Source organism: Ananas comosus, linkage group 5 (genome assembly GCF_001540865.1).
Source record: "Ananas comosus cultivar F153 linkage group 5, ASM154086v1, whole genome shotgun sequence".
Lineage (NCBI taxonomy): Eukaryota > Viridiplantae > Streptophyta > Magnoliopsida > Poales > Bromeliaceae > Ananas > Ananas comosus.
In genome coordinates this window covers 4,916,795-4,935,510 of record NC_033625.1, presented here as the reverse complement: position 1 = coordinate 4,935,510, position 18,716 = coordinate 4,916,795, and the positions used below count along the sequence as shown (strand labels likewise).

The following is an 18,716-nucleotide window of genomic DNA, read 5'->3' as shown; positions in this document are numbered from 1 at the left end:
TTCAAAATTGCGGATAGTTGTAAGGGGTTTCCATACATTTTTTCCTCACACTTGAACTGTGTCCTGTAGAATTTTGACCCTTGTCGATCGTAGGACTCGGAGAAGAACGCGACGACACCAAAAGTATATGGTGACCCCCTCAACTATAGGCAATTCTGAAATAGGTCCCTCACTTTTAGCTTTCTTTTTAGATCCTCTCGATTTCTAAATTTTTATTCGTATTTTTATACTTATTTAATTACTTAATTTAAAAAAATTTGAAGTTGAACAGTTTTAATAAAAAAAATAGAGCTAGATATATATAAAAACTTATCTGAGCTATAGATCATTTTAAATCGACGACCTCACGTTTGGAAATTTAATTTTATTATCTAAATTTTTAATTTATTTAATTTGAGTCAGTGAATATTATTTTAATTTTAAAATTTATGTTAATTATTTTTTCAAGGAAATTTATAATTGTAAGAATTAAATAAAGTATACTAACTAAACTTGTACAAATAAATGATACATTCAAATTTAAAAATTAGTGTGCTATTAACTGATCTAAATCAAACAAATTGAAAATTTGAATACTAAAATCAAAATTTTAAAAAGTTGAATAGTCAAAGCCAAGCGGTCCATAATTCAGATAACTTACATACATTCTTACCAAAAAAAATTAAAAAAAATACTAAATCTATTATACAAATTAGTTGTAATCTCTACAACCTCTCATCTAACAGGTTGTAGGGTTTAAAAAAATGAATAAGATAAGTCCGAAAAAATAAAAAATAGGCTGTGGGATGAGAGGGATTATAAGATAATAACCCACATGAGTTATAAGCTTAGTGTAATAAGTGAGAATTACTCAGAAATCATCTGATATGATTAGTAAAAATAACTTATTTATTAGATGGATAAAATGTACGATGTACACACCGATCGGATATACAAATAGCATTTAATCGAAAAATAATAGTTGGAAATTCAGCTTCCAAATTGATATCAGTTATGGGGCTCTTCATACATTTTTACAGGAACAGCTTAAAGAGAAAAAAAAAAAAAAAAACTTCAAATAGCACCTTGTAGTTTCGCACTTTTTCACTTTGATACTCTATGATTTAAGTGTATTAATTTAGTATCCATTATTTTTTTCTTTCTATTATTCCTTCCATTTATTTTTTTTTGTTAAATCAGTGACAAAGTTAAAACTGAGAGATACTAAAGTAAATATTCGATAAATTTAGGTGTGGTATCTGAAGTTTTTTTGTATAAAATTTAACAAAATATTAATGGAGAAACTGACGAAAAAAAAAATATATATATAGCATACTAAATTGATACCTTTTAAACTATGTAGGGTACTACAGTGAGAAAGTGTGAAACCACATATACTAAATTGATAGACATTAAATTATAGAATACTAAAATGAAAGAGTGCAAACCTACGGGTTGGTATTTGAAGTTTGCCAAAAAAACAGAGAGAGATATCGGTCGCGTCCTTCTCGGCGCACCCCCTTCCTGTCTCTGTCTCCTCTTCCTCACTCTAACCATCGATCACATAACCGACGCCATCTCTCTCTCTCTCTCCTTTTGAGTATGAGAAGGTGGTGGTGGTGGTGGTGGGGTTGGGGGAGAGGAGGAAGAAGCCCCTCGGATCTACTGCGGCTCCATCATCATCATCTCCTGTGCAAGTGAGTGATATATGAGTAGAGAGACAGAGGAGCTTGGTGGGGGAACGGCCATGAAGGAGAAGAGGAGGAGGAGGAGGAAAGGCCACGGCTCCCTCGCCGCGCTCCTCTTCGTCTTTCTCTGCCTCGCCGTCGTCGCCGCCTTCGCCTTCCCCGCTCTCCGCCTCTACGGACGTAATCATTTTCCCTTCGATTTATAATAACGTGTTCTTGATCTAAATAATCTAACATCTTTTTATGAATGTCGTGTGATCGAAAGATCGAAAAATTCTGATCCGATCGGTGAGATCTACAATCAGCTGCAATCTTGAAAACCTTTATTTCGTCTGACGGATTTCAGTTAATTTTTTCCTGCTCTGTTTCGGTTCTACTATCTGACGGACTGCAGTTTGATATCAGCATCGATCCGGCCGGCACTGAAACTCTCAGCATCGATCCGGCCGGCAATGAACGCCGCCTCCGCCGAGCTCTCCTCTGCCACTGCCTTGGCGCCGCCTTCCCTAAGTATCAAGCATGCTGTCTCCTTCCCCGACCGCGTCCTCCTCGTCGTCGTCGGCCACAACTCTTCGTCCCCTTCCGTTTCCGTTTCCGTTCCCGACCTCCGATGCCTCTACTTCCCCTCCTCCTCCTCTTCGCAACTCCGCCTTCCTCCGATTTCCTCAATTCATACTCCCCCTTCCTTCCTCATCCATTGCCCGAATTCGCCATCCGAATTCAACATCTCCCTCCAGCTCTCCCCTTCCCTCCACCTCCCCCCGATCCTCCCCTACCGGTGGGACCGCCTTTCTTACGCCGCCGTCGTCGACTTCCGCGATAACTCCACCCTTGTCTTTGCCAAGGGCTTCAACCTCCGCCCCGCCCGCCTCGCCGTCGCCTCTCGCTATGAGTGTGTCTTCGGCTGGGACTGTTCCATCCCCAAGTACCTCCTCACTACCCCCGCAATTTCCGTTGCGCAGGAAATCGTCCGATGCGCCACACCCCTCAGCATCCTCCGCCGCCTCCGCCTCCGCCGCCCATCCCCCGCGAAAGACCCCCCTCTTGTCTCCGTCAGGACCAAGGGCCGCGGGGCCGTCACCCTCCCTTCGGTCGCACGCCCCGAGATGCTCTCCCCTCCGCCAATTCGCTGGACAATCAAAGAGCATTCCATGTGTGTGTGCACTATGCTCCGCAACCAAGCTCGGTTCCTCCGCGAGTGGATCATGTACCACGCTGAGATCGGGGTCCGGCGGTGGTTCATCTACGACAACAACAGCGATGACGACATCCAGCAGGTGATCGACGTACTGAGCTCCTCGTCGAACTACAATGTGACCCTTCATTCATGGCCATGGGTCAAGACCCAGGAGGCCGGCTTCGCTCACTGTGCTCTTCGCGCGCGAGACCACTGCGATTGGCTCGGGTTTATTGACGTCGACGAGTTTCTGTACTTCCCCGCTGAGTCCACACTGCAGGATGTGCTGTCGAACTACTCGAGCCAGCCTTCTGTCGGAGAGCTCCGGACGGCATGCCATAGCTTTGGGCCCTCAGGGCGGAAATCCATGCCCGCGGAGGGCGTCACGGTAGGCTACACGTGTAGGATGAACGCGCCAGAGCGGCACAAGTCGATCGTACGCCCTGACGCTTTGAATCCGTCCATGATCAATGTGGTGCACCATTTTCATTTGAAGGAGGGGATGAGGTATGTGAACATGGGGCAAGGAGTCATGGTCATCAATCACTACAAGTACCAAGTGTGGGAGGTGTTCAAGGACAAGTTCTATCGGCGGGTCGCGACCTATGTTGCCGATTGGCAAGACGAAGAGAATGTCGGGTCGAAGGACCGCGCGCCCGGGCTAGGGACCAAGGCTGTGGAGCCGCCGGATTGGCCGAGCCGGTTCTGCGAGGTGAACGACACGGGGCTCAGGGATTGGGTTCTGAGGGTTTTCGCCGATCGCCGCACCGGACTCCTTCCCTGGTAGTTTGAGAGGCAGCAGTATCACTGGCTTCATCAGAATTCACACACAAAGAGGTGGCAGAAAAGAGAAAGAGGAGGGAACAGCAAAGTTTTAGGTAATTTGTTGAAAATTGATTATTACTCTTTATTGTTACTTTTGAGTCTTATTTCTTTTGTTTCTAGCATTGATGTTGTTGTAGTAATTTTGTTACTATAGATAGAGGCAGATCATTCTTTTGTAGATAAGAGACATAACACAATCTCTGATTAGATTTGAGGATTAAATGGAATGAATTGAACAGGGAGAAATTATTGGTTTGTGATCGATCATATTCTCTGTTCTGATATTTTGTGAGATTATTTTTGTCACCAATTTCTTTCTCTTGATTGACAGAAACATTATTAAACAGGCCCGGTAAAAAAGTTTTATGTTCTCAAATTTGGTATGAGTTTCTTTAGTTTGTTTATCTGATAGAAAAGGATGTTATACCTTCCTTGATGTGGACATTGAAGAATCTGGAGCTTTTCCACAGAAAATTCTCTTTGAAAATACTTGTCCTTATCTTTCTAAGATGAAAGTTGGAGTCTTGTTAAAGAGCATTGCTGTCTCATAAAGAATTATTCCACCATTAAATCTAACCTTATAAGAATCATTTTTCTTATATTTCAAACTTATATATATATATTTCAAACTTAAAATCAAAGCTTCAAATTCAAATTTGAAATTTTTCTGATTTAAAAGTCTTGGATATTACATCATCCCCCTCCCCCCTACAAGAAGTTTTGTCCCCAAAACTTAATGATACATCCCCCGCAAACAGCTGTGGATGCCGTTCTCGCATCGCAGACTCAAGCTCCCACGTAGCCTCGCGCTCCTCGGGGTTCTTCCACTGAACCTTCACACACGAAGTGCTCCTATTCTGTAATTGCTTCACCTCACGTGCCAGTATCCGCATCGAAGCCTCATCGTAACTCAGATTCTCCCGCAACTGGATAGTCGTTGGATTGATAATGTTGGACGGATCTGAAATATACTTCCGAAATATGAACACGCGAAAAACATTGTGCACCCGGGCGAGACTCGGAGGAAGAGCCAACCTGTACACCACTGGATCAACACGTTCCAGGATCTCAAACGGTCCAACAAACTGCGGACTAAGCTTGTTCCGCAAACCGAACCACTTTATCCCTCTAGAGGGCGATATCTTGAGCAACACATGCTCACCGACCTGGAACTCCAGATCACGCCGTCGCTGGTCCGCGTAACTCCTCTGTCAACTCTGCACAGTTTGCAACCGCTCTCTCGCAATGCGGATCTTCGCCTCCGCGTCCTCCACCAAGTCCGGCCCGATCCCCCGGTGTTCTCCGACATCGTCCCAATAGATAGGCGACCGACATTGACACCCATACAAAGCCTCGTACGGTGCGATCCCGATGCTCGCCTGATAACTATTATTATAAGTGAACTCCACTAGCGGCAAGTACTTGAACCATCCTTAACTATAATTCAGGACACATGCACGGAGCATGTACTTGAGAGTCTGAATGACTCGCTCCGACTGACCATCACTCTGGGGTTGGAAAGTCGTACTAAAGTTCAGCTTCGTACCTATAGCCTGCTGCAAACTCCTTCAAAACTGGGATACGAAGCGAGTGTCCCGATCCGACATGATCGACACCGGCACTCCATGAAGCTGAACAATCTCGTCAATATACAATTGTGCCAGCCGATCTCGGGATGAAGTAGTGTGCATCGGCAGGAATTAACACTTATCACGTTATCATTCTCTTGTAAACCGTTTCTATGCAAAATGTTGGCTTCTTTCAAGTTTTCTGCACTACCAAAAGGGATGGAATCGAATGTAGCAGAAACAGCTTCTTTTCCGATGGCTTCAGATGTTATAGAGGTGGTTCCAGTAATGACACTCTCAGCAGCTATATGAGGCTGTTGATTACTACTTCATAATGATTTGGCACCCAGTTCAGTTTCATATCCACACAGTCATTAGGAGAAATACTCTTTGACTCAACGCTACCAATTTGGATAACTGATTTTGAGTTTGAAATGGATGAGACAGCAAGGCCTTTTGCTTGTGGCTCCCATTTTGACCTTTTACTGTCCATATATAATCAGGGCAGGTGGAAGATATAACTAAAGATCTCTTACCCCGATATATACCCAGTTTAGCACTCTCGCAACTAAATGTATATTTGTCCCTTCTTAACATTTGCCTGATTTTTTACACTAAGACGACAAATAAGAGGAGCACCTGAGCACTTTGCATTATGAAGAGCACTGTGTTGTTTCAGACTTCAGACTGCTTAGACAGAGCAAGATTAGTTCTTGTATTGCTGCATTTCACATTTCTCACACCACCAAAATTGTTACTATCTCCATCAAAGGGCAAAAGAGTGTTTCCAACAGAATCCCCATGGTGTGAAGCAGCTGATGCAAAGCTACCTTTCGCTTCCCTGCAGTACAAAACATAATAAAGAGCAGCAAACAAATAACAGAGTAACTTAAAACACCTGCAACTAAATGTTGTCCCACACTAATAGAGCAGAAAAAAAGGCGATTCAAGAATATTACTTTCTCAAGAAACTCTATTTCCCTTCTTCGTTCGTCAAGTGCATCACACTCCTGCCTGCAGTTGGTACACAAAAATATAAGATCTTTCATTAGTGTGATAGGTTACCGTCTTTTATCATCTCTATACCTCAACTTGGCCTGGGCCTCCCTGATTGCTGCTAGACGTGGTGAAGATTCGGTATCCATACCAATTCCGCAATCAACAATGCCTCCGGTGGAGTCTACCTGAGGATCGAAGGAAAATTTACACACAAAGATAACTGTAGCAGCGCCTAATTTTCAACATATTATTAGATAACTGGTACATTCATAAGCAGTCGCAAAGTTCTATAAATGATAGAATGTTTATTAAGAAGGGAAACTGAGGAGGAGACCAAGCTTGATACCAACCATCAACAGTGAAATAAACACTTCCCAGAAACCAAGCATGTATAAAATAACAAATTACAACAATAAAGAAACAACTGCTATTGAAAAGCATCATTTAATCGGCAAATTTTCTCAAGAAAAGAATGAATTGGCCACAAGACATAAGCAGATTACTACATTATCTGTGAAATATGTACTGAAACAAGCCTTATTCCAAATCCACGCCCTAAGTAGGCATCCATTTGTTCCATTCATTATTCCATTTTATTATGCAATTGGAGTAGAACTTAATAACAAGTATCTTTGTTGTTTCACCTCCCAATTTCGCAATCATTTTTTTCTCCTCAATGTCTCAAATTTATGTTCTTGTGATCAAGAACTTACGGACGTTACTGGCGCGTAAGTATAGCACGACCATTTTACATGAAAATTGAACTCTTAACTTACCTTTTCAAATCATTTTCTCTTACGCATCAAGAATCTTGGCGCACCCAAATAATCTCACGTACCTCCTACTCATCTATTTCCACTCACAACAGGTATATATCCTAAGCAAGAACAAGATCAACCCATTCAAGAAGGAAAATTCCAACCCAATTGCAAGAGAAGTGTAACTAAAATTATCGAAACGAAAAGATGTCATCTGCTTCGGCATCATCATACAAGAACAATGAATGTCGAGATTGATCTTTTGATCGAGAGAAAGGAAAGAAGCGAATTATTGATCTAAAGAGAAGGAACAGGTTCGGGAAGCAGAAACATACACGCAAATGATCGGAGAGAGGGGGGGAGGAGGAAACCCTACTTCTCGGAGAACGCGATGGCTTGGGCGCGGGAATTTTTGAGCTTCTGCGGAGGAGATCGGTTCGGTTCGCACGAGAGAGGAGTCGCCTCCGAGCTATTTGGGCGCGATTCGGGCTCAGTGCGAAGAGCCTGGAATGGATGGGCTTGGAAAGCAAAAGTCGGCGGAGGAAGGAAGGTCGTTGCCGATTTATACCTGCGAGGACTCGTATACAGTAGTGAGACAAAAACCGGCACCGCCTTCGCTCTCATAACTACATACGTACACATAATAATAGTGAACCCCTTTAAAAGTGAATTTTAATATGCAGATTCTTTATTTTTTTTCGTGCCGATAAATTCATCAACTTCTTTTTTTTCTTTTTTTTTTTTTCATTTGAGCTATTTTTATTAATTTACTTAAAAAAATTTATTAAACGGAACAGTGGTACCGTAAAGTTTAATTATATAAAAACCCCCTCAATGTGGTTATGTTGAAAGGAAAACTTCAAATTCCCCATGTGGTTTCGCACTTTCTCACTTAGTATCATGTGGTTTAAAGTGTATTAAGCTAGTACCATATAGTTTCGCACTTTCTCACTTTAGTACCCTGTGGTTTAAAGGGTATCAAGTTAGTACCCTGTGGTTTCGTATTTTCTCACTTTAGTATCTTGTGGTTTAAAGTGTATTAAGCTAGTACCATATAGTTTCGCACTTTCTCACTTTAGTACCCTGTGGTTTAAAGGGTATCAAGTTAGTACCCTGTGGTTTCGTATTTTCTCACTTTAGTATCTTGTGGTTTAAAGTGTATTAAGTTAATACCCTGTGGTTTCGCACTTTCTAACTATAGTACCATGTGGTTTAATATTCCATTAAATTATATACAAAAAACTTCAGATATCCTATCTAGGTTTATCGAATATTCACTTTAGTACTCTTTAATTAGTTTTAACTTTATCACTGATTTAATAAAAAAAATACTCCGAAATGTATAATAAAAAGGGAAAAATAAAACCACGGGTACTAACTTGATTCAAAAATGAAACCACGGAGTACTAACTTGATACACTTTAAACCAGAGGGTACTAAAGTAAAAAAGTACGAAATCATATGGTACTAACTTGGTGCACTTTAAAACATAGGGTACTAAAGTGAAAAACTATGAAACCATATGGAGATTTTTGAAGTTTTCCCTATTTTGAAATACACCCTCCTTTTTTAAATCGCTACTGTAAGCGTTATGTCCACGCTTACAGTTAAAATCTATACCTATACATAAATTCTCATGGTTTTTAATTTTTTTTTCTTTTTTATTTTAGTAAAACTATTTTCTCTCTTTCAACCATATTTTTCAACCCTCTTTCTCTCTCTTTTTTTTTTTTTAATCTCCCAAACCAACAAAGATGTCTCTTTCTTTCTCTCTCAACATATGATTCTAGAATTTTCTTTTTCTCTCCTCTTTTTTGTCGCTCGTCGCTCGGAATCCTGCAACCCTTATTCGCTGCTCCTGATGTGTCCTTGACAAGGACAACTCGTGATGCCGTCACCGACTATCCTATTCTCAACATTATATGGGATATTTATATTCTTATGTTTTTATAATTTTTTTTAATTATCTATCTGTCGCATCGCGCAGGTTATTTATTTTACTAGTTCTCCATTAAAAAGACTATACAAATTTAGTTTTGTTCTTTATTTCTTTCTAAAATAGGTTAAAAAAAAAAAGCTAAAATGGTTGTTGAATTCGGATAAAACATTAGCGGAGAGCTCCTCAACCCCAATCTGCTGGCAAGTATTAGTTTTACTTTCATCTAAAAATTTGTTGGTTGCTTTTTGATACTAAAATCTAAAATAAAAAAAGTAAAATTCTAAAAGGAAGTATTATAATCATTTGATAGAAAAAAAAATTGACATATGATAGCGGATTAGGGCTCTTTGACGAAGCTTCAGTGGGAGGCTCCCCGCGTAAGTTTTTTTCTCTTGAATTTAGATATAAATTATGATACAAACAAGTTAAAACTAAAGGATACCAAAGTGAATATTCGATAAACTATAGGTAGAATATCTGAAGTTTTTTGTATATAATTTATCGAAAAGCTAATAGATGAGCGGACAAAAAGAGAAAAATAAAATCATAGGATATTAAATTGATACACTTTAAACCACATGATACTAAAGTAAAAAAGTGTGAAACTACATAAATGGCATTGAAGTTTACCCTAGAAGATAATTAAGATGCATGCTAAAGTGGGGTAGGTTTTAGTAATTTACCCCTTTTGTTTTGAAACTGAAGGTTTCTTCTTCTTTTTTTTATTCAATTGTTTTCTACCACCAACAAATACTATCAACAAGAAAGGTGAGCCGAGATCCTAGTTCGAATCCTAATTGATTCACATTTTCAGCTAAAGATATGAGCTTCGCCGTAGAGAGCTAGTATTTTAATCAATTAAAATATATAACTACTAAAATTTTAAGATTAACAAAATTATAATAAAAAAATAGAAACCCTATAAAATAACCTTATATATATTATGAAAAATGACCTTCTTTTTTTAGTATTTTCTTAACTTTCAGTATTTGTAGAGGTTAATGATTCTACTAACTTTATTTAAAAATTAACAAAATTTAATAATTTTAATAGTTATTCTTCGAATAATTTTTTTAACTGGAAAGTTAAAGTTACGGACTTATTTCTAATTGCTGAATAGCAAGGGTGATTTTACTTTATTAAAATTCGTTGGCAAAAGAAAAAAATTATTACATGCACCTGATATATATCTATATTAAATGGACTAATATTCTAATATCAAAACTTAATTAAATATATCTAATCTATAAAGTCTAATAACTTAAATTATGTTTAAAGAATTAAATTCTAAAATTTTTATTAAAGGGTCTTAAACATGTGGTTTATGTACACATATACATCCAATGCAGAAAATGCTTTATAAGGTGCAGTCACAATCAAAAGAGAGAAAAAATCTTTGCTTGAACCTGATATATAGTAATGCTCCATAATCCATACACTGCACAGTTTTTATATGATTGATGAAGTACCGAATAATTAGTACTACAAAACAAAACATAATATAAAATAAAATATTTAAATGATTTATTATATTATATAAACTTATCATTGATGCACATTCATGTATTCTATAGATATGAACAAATTAGGTCAATTTTAAATGAAGGGCATAAGAGTTGTCCACTAGTTCTTTTGTATGGCTGGCAAGAAAGCGATGCCATTGTTAGAATCTTGCCAGCTCTAGTTGACTCATTAATTTGTAATTTCTTCACATAAACAAATGATCATGCAGTGATAATTATTAGCACAAACCTATTTTTAAGGCCCATTGTAATGTATGTATATCTTATTTAGTAAATTTTTCATATTCTTTTCTTCTTTTCTTTATTTCTTTTCTTCCCCTGCCTCCGCCCTCATCTTTTGCTTGTCACCCCCCCTCCAATTTTTTGCATGTATCTCGGAAGCCTTAGCTGCTTCCAACATGTACGCTCAGTTCATTTAACTTAATGAATGAAGCAGGTAGCTTGCTACCTATTTCTCAAAAAAAAAAAAAAAGAGTAAATTTTTCATATTCAAGTAACAAAAATACAATTATTAATAAATATAAAATATAACGAAATGTCTTGAACAACATACTTAATTTATTTTGTCTTCAAGTTAACTTTTTTTTCAAACAAAATAAATTGTTTCGTAGGTCGAATGCATTATTTCCAAAGATTAATATTGTTATTGAAGATAATCGAGTCCTTATTTGGGATGTTGAAAAAAGTTATCATATTCGGTATGAGAATGTTCGACTGTGATTGAAAGATATAAGTATGAACGGAATAGCACATGTGGCCTTCAAGATCATTTTTTTTTTTCATAATAAAACAAATTAACTTGGTACATACGTAAAACATATTATATTACTAAATTATAAATGACAAAAAATTTTGAGGAAAAAATCAAAATCCTGCATTGCAATTATGTATAAAACGAAATCCATCCCGAGAAAGTTATTATAGGATAATTTATTCTGACATCCAAATAACATTTAGGTCTTGTTTAAATGTTGAAATAAGTTATCATATGATAACGTTGAATATAAATATTAAAAATTATCATTTTCTAGCAGTCTCATATTGTAAAGAAAAATAATAATTTTACAGTTAACATGGGGTTTAAGTCTACATTTTGAGCTCATGCTAAGTGAAATTTGCCATCCTTTCAAATTATAGACATTAAAATTTAGGAATAGACAAAAAAAATCAAACTCCTTACTTATAGTGCAATCTATTAAAAAATTCCTATATGAAAGAAATTATTTTTAAATAATTTGTTATAGTCAAACAGAATCTATTTTGATATTAGAACCGACTTTTAAAAGGCGGTTCGATTTGCTTCCGTGTAGGGATGTAATGTGGGCCTTGCCGGGCTGGTACGGCCCATAATATATGGGCCGATTTGGGCCAAGAGGTGGCCCAGCCCGAGCCGGTTATTAATTCAGGCTGGGCAGTGTCGGCCCGTTTACTCAGAGTAGTAGGCCCGGCCCGGCCCCGCCCCTGGCCCGCCCAGCATGGGCCGAGCCTGGCCGGGCCAGACTTCGTGCCAGCCCAGATTCTTTCAGTTTGTTTTTCAGAAATTTATTTTTTAGCCAGAAAAAAAATAATTTCTTTTTAAATTATAAATTTAACTTATAATTTTTACTTTACACAATTATACTTAACTTTTTGAAAACTGAAGAAAGAAAAAAAAAAATGAATGAAGAATTGCTGCGATGAATTAGAGCTTTATAGATATAAAAATCCGACCCGACCCGACCCAACAAAGGAGCTGTGGCTGTGCGCTTCTTCTCTCTTCCCGTTTACCCCTTCCCTCTGTATTACCATGTCGGCTCTGCGGTGGTGGACGTGGGTTCTGCGACTGCGGCGCCTCCACGCCTCCGCATCCGACCCTCCTCCCCGCCTCACCAACTTCTCCCTCCACCCTCCCAACCTCGTAACCACCCTTTCTCCCTCTCTCTCTCTCTCTCTCTCTCTCTCTCTCTCTCTCTCTCCTCCCTCTATTTCTTTATTACACTCTTAATTTGATGGGTTGATCTTCTTCTTTTTCTATTTGGTCTTTTTTTTTTTTTTTTTTTCCTTTGTCGAAACATATTAGTTGAAAAAATTCATGAAAATATTAAGACCAATTCGAGATGTTTAAGTTATGTTCAACTTTTGAAGATAGAGGAGACAATCCCGAATTGGAACATCCTAACTTTATTTAATACCTTCATCTCCGGACATGAGAGAAAGAGTTGAATATGAAATAGTTTATCTGACGGTATTTATTATTGGAGATAAACAATCATTTCACATTTATTTAACATTGAGAACAGCCGGCATTATGCAAATCTGCTTTTCGCAGGTAGAGGTTGAATTTTCTGACGGCCGCGCATTTCGGCTGTCTGCCGAATTTCTTAGAGTCTACAGCCCTGCTGCCGACAGCAAAATAAGATCAATCGGTGGCGAGAAGGTAATTTCTCCTCCACTCTGTTGCCTAATGTTTGTTACAAAATTGCTCTAATTTATTTAGTCAAATGTTCTTTCTTCATCCGCGGTATTAATTTATCGCGCGCCGAATGCAGGGGCCACTCTTTGCTTTGTGGTAAATGCATACGGATTCTGCTAATACGGTATTATAAAAACTGTTTTCTTGTAGTCTGCTACAGCAGTAATGTTGTTGAGAAAACTGTGAGAGTTGATTCGGATTGAAACTCATGCAAAGACTGATTTCAATGAAGTGAAATGATCTATGTACTCAATGCTGAATAGTTAGAACTTGAGGATCTTTTTTCTTCTGTGTGTCGTCGGCATTATTCGGAAATGTACGGTTAATTGTAATATTCTTGTAAATATATTGTGTCCATAATGTGTGCCTATCATGTAGGGTTAATTGTAATATTCTTGTAAATATATTGTGTCCATAATGTGTGCCGATAGGCCCGACAGAGTAAAAACTTTTCCCCTTTATTTATTGGTTTCATGATCTCTGAGCACGGCTGCTATTCTCCTAGAAGATTGATTTTACTAGATAGCCGTAGTTTGAAATGGTTGTTATTCAGTAGCTATGCAAAACATAATAATGGCAAATACTCTTTCCTGAACAAGGTAATATCTGGACGACGACACGTCGGTATAATGTCCGCGGAACCTGTAGGAAATTACGGAATCAAGTAAGAGCTATGTATATAATTGTCAGATCTTATTTATATTCTATCACGCGTTTTTGGTCGTGTAAAGGAAGTTTGTCTTTTCGTTTTCAGGATTGCCTTCGACGACTTGCATAAGACCGGGATCTACACATGGGATTACTTTTACCACTTGGGTACCAACAAGTTCGGTCTCATGAGAAACTATATCAAAACCTTGAAGAGACACGGCCTTACCCGGGATCCACAACTGCGGAAGTGATCGAGAAGAACTTCAATCAGAAGTTGGCAGGATTGCTAATGTTTTTGTTTTAGTGCAAGTGCGGCCTAGCTTCTAAAAGAGCTTGTCCGTTCCACTAAACAGCAATCGAGCAATTCATCAAATGAAGATTTTGGTGTCTTCGCGGCGGAAGAAGGTTGAAATGAACTTCTAGTGTGAAAAAAGTTGCGCTCCAATTTGAAGCAGACAGACGACTGTTGGGAATTTGATGAAAAAGTAGTTAGTGGTTTTTTTAACAGCCCTATCCAAATGGCATTTCTGTATGGCTTCAACTCTGTATAATCAATGCACTTTTGGAAGGTCGCTATTGGAGAGAGGGCGATGGCCTGACACGGCTGGTTCTCTTCATGCATTGTCTTCTCTTACTGAACTAATTTTGTACATGAGTGAATGGTGTATTGTCTTCCGACGGTACAATAGTATTCATCGATAAGTTATATACCATTTTTATGCTTTTGGATCTATCTGCGATTTGATTATGAAACATGTGACTATTTTTTGCTGGTATTTGCTTAATGCAGTTCAAGTGCAAAACTGAGAATTGGAGAGGTAGAAAGTTATCAACTGAAACTGCAGTGTTAATTCCAATTTTTTTAGGTTTTTTTATGATATTCTCTATACATGGCATTTAAATTAATTTGACTGGTATTTTGAGTTGATGGCTTTTGTCAGCTTTCCTCTGGAACTGACCATTTTTTAATAAAAGTTATCGTTCGATCTGCAGTTAATCCAAACTTATAACGATATCTCGTCAACTTTTAATGACTGTTATCAACTGATAGCCAATGGAGTTGCCCATTTTTAAACAAATTCTTAAATTAATTGCAAAAATTAATCCAAATCAGAATAATTAAAAGTCGAACAGAGGATGTCCACGAGAGAAAATAACGTCAGTAAACTAGAAAGTTATGAAATTTAGCAATAACCAAAGAAATAGCTTTGGAATTAATTTTCAACGTACGTAATAATATTAACTAGCACGATCACGCTCTGCTTTGATCAGCTCAATATTTTCAAAAACATCAGTCTGATTCATGTGCCAGTTTTTGAGTGTCAGACTTAGGGGGCGTTGATCTTGCATAAAATACATCAATCACGGCAACAGAAAGACAAGCAGCGAAAAAAAAATCCCACCTGATCTGCTTCTTAGATCTCTTTTCTTTGGCAAGAGTGGAAGAAAGAGCACTTCGAGCCCGCCCATCAACTCAGATATGTAGTCAGATGATTTACTTTGATAATCTCAAATTTTCCTATTCCTTAGTATCTGCAAATTTCTGCTTCAGCCTCAACAGTTGCTCGGTCAGAAGATAAGAACAGTAGCAATAGCAGTAAGTGCTTGAGAAAAACTACTACTAGTTGGATTACATACAAATTCAATCCGCTTGCACACATTACCAAACCGCATAAATCCGAAAGTACTTTATGAACATAATATATCATGTGCTCAAACATACTGTGTCGATAGTTATTTATATATCACATGTGACAGTTATCAGAGAGAGCGAAAAGAGCACTTTAATAGCTCTTCAATAAGAGTCCTCCGTTGCGCGAGAATTGTAGGCTCTCCTCCTCAACTGGGACTCCCCCGTCGGCTGCTGCAGAAAGATCTTTGTCGGGTCGTTCGGATCCACATATCTGCATGCAATGCATCAAAACAATCACTAAAACAATACAAACAGCTAAATCTATCAAACTGTCTTTATACGTGAATAAAGAAAAATCATGCAGTCGGTGAAACTCACGCGCGGCGCATCATGTCCTCCACGGGGGTCTGAGCAGCTTGGAGGGGGTCCACACGCGGTGCCGTCGGGGGAGCAGGATAAGCCGCCGTGTGCTGATTGAACTGCCTCACGGATTGGATCAGGTTCAAGAAGAGAGGGACAAAAGTTCCGCACCCGCCCTCCTTGAACAAAATCTTGAAGGAATGCGTGGAGTAGAGCGCCCTCTGCTGCTCATCCGCAACAACCTGTTATTATTGTTTAATATGTCACCTCAAACTCATCAGCCACAGGGTTCTCTTGAAGGTCAAAAAACACTGAATAGGGTTCAATAAAAGGAACTTGCTTGCTTGACTTACGGGCTCGACGTATCCAGTGATGTTGTTGCAGAAGAATATTGGCTGGTTAAACTTCTCACCGTGCACGTATAACTGCATAGCTAAATCACGTCAGCTTGGGCTTAAGAACCAACAAGAGGATAAAACTGGAAAAGCTAGAGAGAGAGAGAGAGAAAGAGAGAGCATATTTTGCAATGTATTACCACATTAAAAAAGTGAACTAGCATTAGTCATTGGAATAAAAACAAGAAAAAAACAAAGAAGAGGAGAAGATCATCTTACATCTTATTGGTACATAGGAAGAGAGTATATTGTACGGAAAACGGAACAAGTAACAAAAATAAGGAAAAAAAAAATTAAAAGGGAATCCTAGGCAACATAATTGAAGTTCACATAATTTGCATGACTAAAATCAAAAGAGAGTATATGACTAATATCCGTGCAAATATTTGCATGTTTTTCACCTTGATGCAAGCTCTACATAAAGAGCAAATCAGCATATACCAGCGGTGGAATTATTTACTCCATAAGCGTTGCCCATCTTAAAGATAATTAGGTGGGTAATGCATTTTCAAACTCCTAACCTTCTTTTTTAATTCCACCCTTATTAATCTCCACCTTAAATTTCCATTCCTTCACCTTAGGACGGCAAATTATAATAACATTAGACATAATGAAACGCTCTCTTCACAAAGTTTGCTGCATCGCAACTCCTCCTTTTGCTGAAACTTTAAGGTGCAACAAGTTTGACAAAATACAACATGATAGAATAACAAAACAGATGTATAATCTAAGATCATAATATCATAAGACTTCAAACAAAATCAAGCTTATAACAAGACGGATACATTCGAAAAATACTCCAAACAAGCACATGAAATACAAGAGCCCCTTGCATATGCATAAAAAATATAGCCGACAAAGTAAAGCACTTGTGCACCGTCAGAGAGTTTACAAGCTTGTCGGACAGGATTAAGAAAACACCGCTAAACGAACCAACCAATCATTTTTTTTTTAAACAATTAAACCCATTGCAAATAGATAGACATAAGAATAAATCAAAAGCAGCAGATGTTCATCTACCAAGATCAAGTCACATACCAGGGGCATATCAAAAGCCACGAAGTTGCCAACGGGTTTCTTCGCAACAAAAACTATACGAATGTTAGACAGGTAGATCGTTCCCTTCGCTTTAACATGACCGCCGGGAGCACTGACAACATCGAAAAGCCGGACCCACGTCAGGAAAAATTAGCAAACGACGACAAATAATCAAATGCAGATTACAAACTCTGTTCGAAAATAATGTCTAAAATGAAACAAGGTTGCTTCACATAAAATGAATTTACTTTGTTAGATAACTAAATATTCGTTTGTGCATTAAACTAATATACACCAAAACTAGCAAAATCAGGTAGAGCCTCTATCTCACCAATCATATTTCTTTCTCACGTCAGAAAATCGACGCATAATGACGCTGAACAACCAAGTGTAACAGAGTTTTTTTTTTTTTTTTTTTTTAAAAGTGCTTCTGGATGCGGAACTCAGAATTTTTGCCAAAAAGAAAGTTGCATGAATTAGGTTCCCCTAATGAATATTGGAAGGTTGATGATCGGAAACAGATAAAATTGAGGTCCTACCCTATTTGGTGCACTATCTATGCGCGACACGCCCTAAATCTCCACTTCGAATTATTACAATTAGTACCAAATCGAAGCGAAATTTCGCGCAACAAGAGCTAATCAGATTCGGTGGGAATTTGAATTCTTCTAGGTTCAATCGTAAGAAGAAATAAAAAGAGCTATTTACAAAGATCTAGAGATGAAGCATTTGATCAAAGAGGGGATGGACGAGGGGGTGGGGAGAGATTGATTTACTCCGGGATCTTGTCGATCTCGAACTCGACGCCGTCCCTGGCGAGGACGAAGATCTCGCCGACGAAGGGCACCGGCATGCCGTTCGGGAACAGCGGCGGATTCAGAGCCATCGCTCCTGCTTCTTCTTCTTCCTCTTCCTCTTCCTCTTCCTCTTCCTCTTGTTTGGGGAAAAATAGGAAAATAAAAAACAAAGAGGAGGAAAATGAGAGAGAGAGAGAGAGAGAGAGATTTGTATTTGTAGAAGAGAGAGGGTTCGAGAGGGTTCTCACAAGCCCTAATCAAAAGCTGCTGCTTCTTCGTCGTCGATTGTGGGGGACTTATATTGTGTTTTGAGCCGAACAAATTCTGATGCCTTCTCGTATGTTGTAACCGCGTCGACGAAAGAAGGCTTTTATAAGTAACCGACCGTAGAAGGACTTTTTTTTTTTTTTTTTTTTTTTTTTTTTTTTTTGTAGTTGAGTATTTATTTGCCTGCACAGGGTCCTCCACATCGTACGATGTGGACCATCCACTAGACTCTTCTTTAAAATTCTCAGCCATTTTACAAAGAGGATAAAAACATAATAATAATAAGGTAGTTTTTGATTCTTTAATTATGTAACAAAAGTGGATGTAAATTTTTACACCCTTCTAATTCATCATACTAGTTTTTTATTTTTTCTAAAAGCAATCTTAATTTTTGAATGAATTGAATTTAGTTCAGTTGATCACAAGCTTCAGCTTCACATCTAGTTAAGATCATGTGCCGTATACGAAGTCCGGACCGGATCTCATGACTCGAACGCCTCCAATCGCTCTCAACATTTGATCTCTTGCCTCCAAATGCCAGCACTTGTCGGATTGGCGAGATGAGCAAATTTCGCAACAAAAAAAAATTCCGCAGAAGAAACACGCCCTTTAGATCTCTTTAGATCTAAAGACTAAGGCTTAGTTTGATATTGAAGTACATCAAACG

General features: G+C 38.4%; 3 protein-coding genes and 1 long non-coding RNA gene across 6 annotated transcripts; 2 read left to right on the top strand and 2 right to left on the bottom strand.

The window, feature by feature from the left end:
* LOC109710204 (glycosyltransferase family 92 protein Os08g0121900-like) lies at positions 1,589-3,966 on the top strand. Its single transcript, XM_020232686.1, has 2 exons — positions 1,589-1,847; positions 2,073-3,966. Exons 1-2 carry the CDS (start codon positions 1,688-1,690, stop codon positions 3,629-3,631), a joined length of 1,719 nt encoding a protein of 572 aa, XP_020088275.1. The 5' UTR covers positions 1,589-1,687; the 3' UTR covers positions 3,632-3,966.
* LOC109710205 lies at positions 6,175-7,685 on the bottom strand. Of its 3 annotated transcripts, XR_002216322.1 has the most exons (4): positions 7,330-7,685; positions 7,013-7,113; positions 6,324-6,421; positions 6,175-6,251 (listed from the first exon to the last, which is right to left on the bottom strand). It is a non-coding gene; the product is annotated as an uncharacterized LOC109710205 (long non-coding RNA). The 3 variants fall into 3 exon arrangements; XR_002216321.1 differs by lacking the exon at positions 7,013-7,113 and having other exon boundaries at positions 7,330-7,667; XR_002216323.1 differs by lacking the exon at positions 7,013-7,113 and having other exon boundaries at positions 7,371-7,664.
* Positions 12,197-14,292, top strand: LOC109709890. Its single transcript, XM_020232260.1, has 4 exons — positions 12,197-12,353; positions 12,765-12,872; positions 13,508-13,572; positions 13,663-14,292. Exons 1-4 carry the CDS (start codon positions 12,243-12,245, stop codon positions 13,808-13,810), a joined length of 432 nt encoding a protein of 143 aa, XP_020087849.1. The 5' UTR covers positions 12,197-12,242; the 3' UTR covers positions 13,811-14,292.
* On the bottom strand, positions 15,139-18,167 carry LOC109711040 (postacrosomal sheath WW domain-binding protein). The gene is made up of 6 exons (XM_020233918.1): positions 18,031-18,167; positions 17,762-17,916; positions 16,986-17,097; positions 15,906-15,977; positions 15,571-15,794; positions 15,139-15,463 (listed from the first exon to the last, which is right to left on the bottom strand). The coding sequence occupies exons 2-6, from the start codon at positions 17,869-17,871 to the stop codon at positions 15,355-15,357; spliced, it is 627 nt and encodes a 208-aa protein (XP_020089507.1). The 5' UTR covers positions 17,872-17,916; positions 18,031-18,167; the 3' UTR covers positions 15,139-15,354.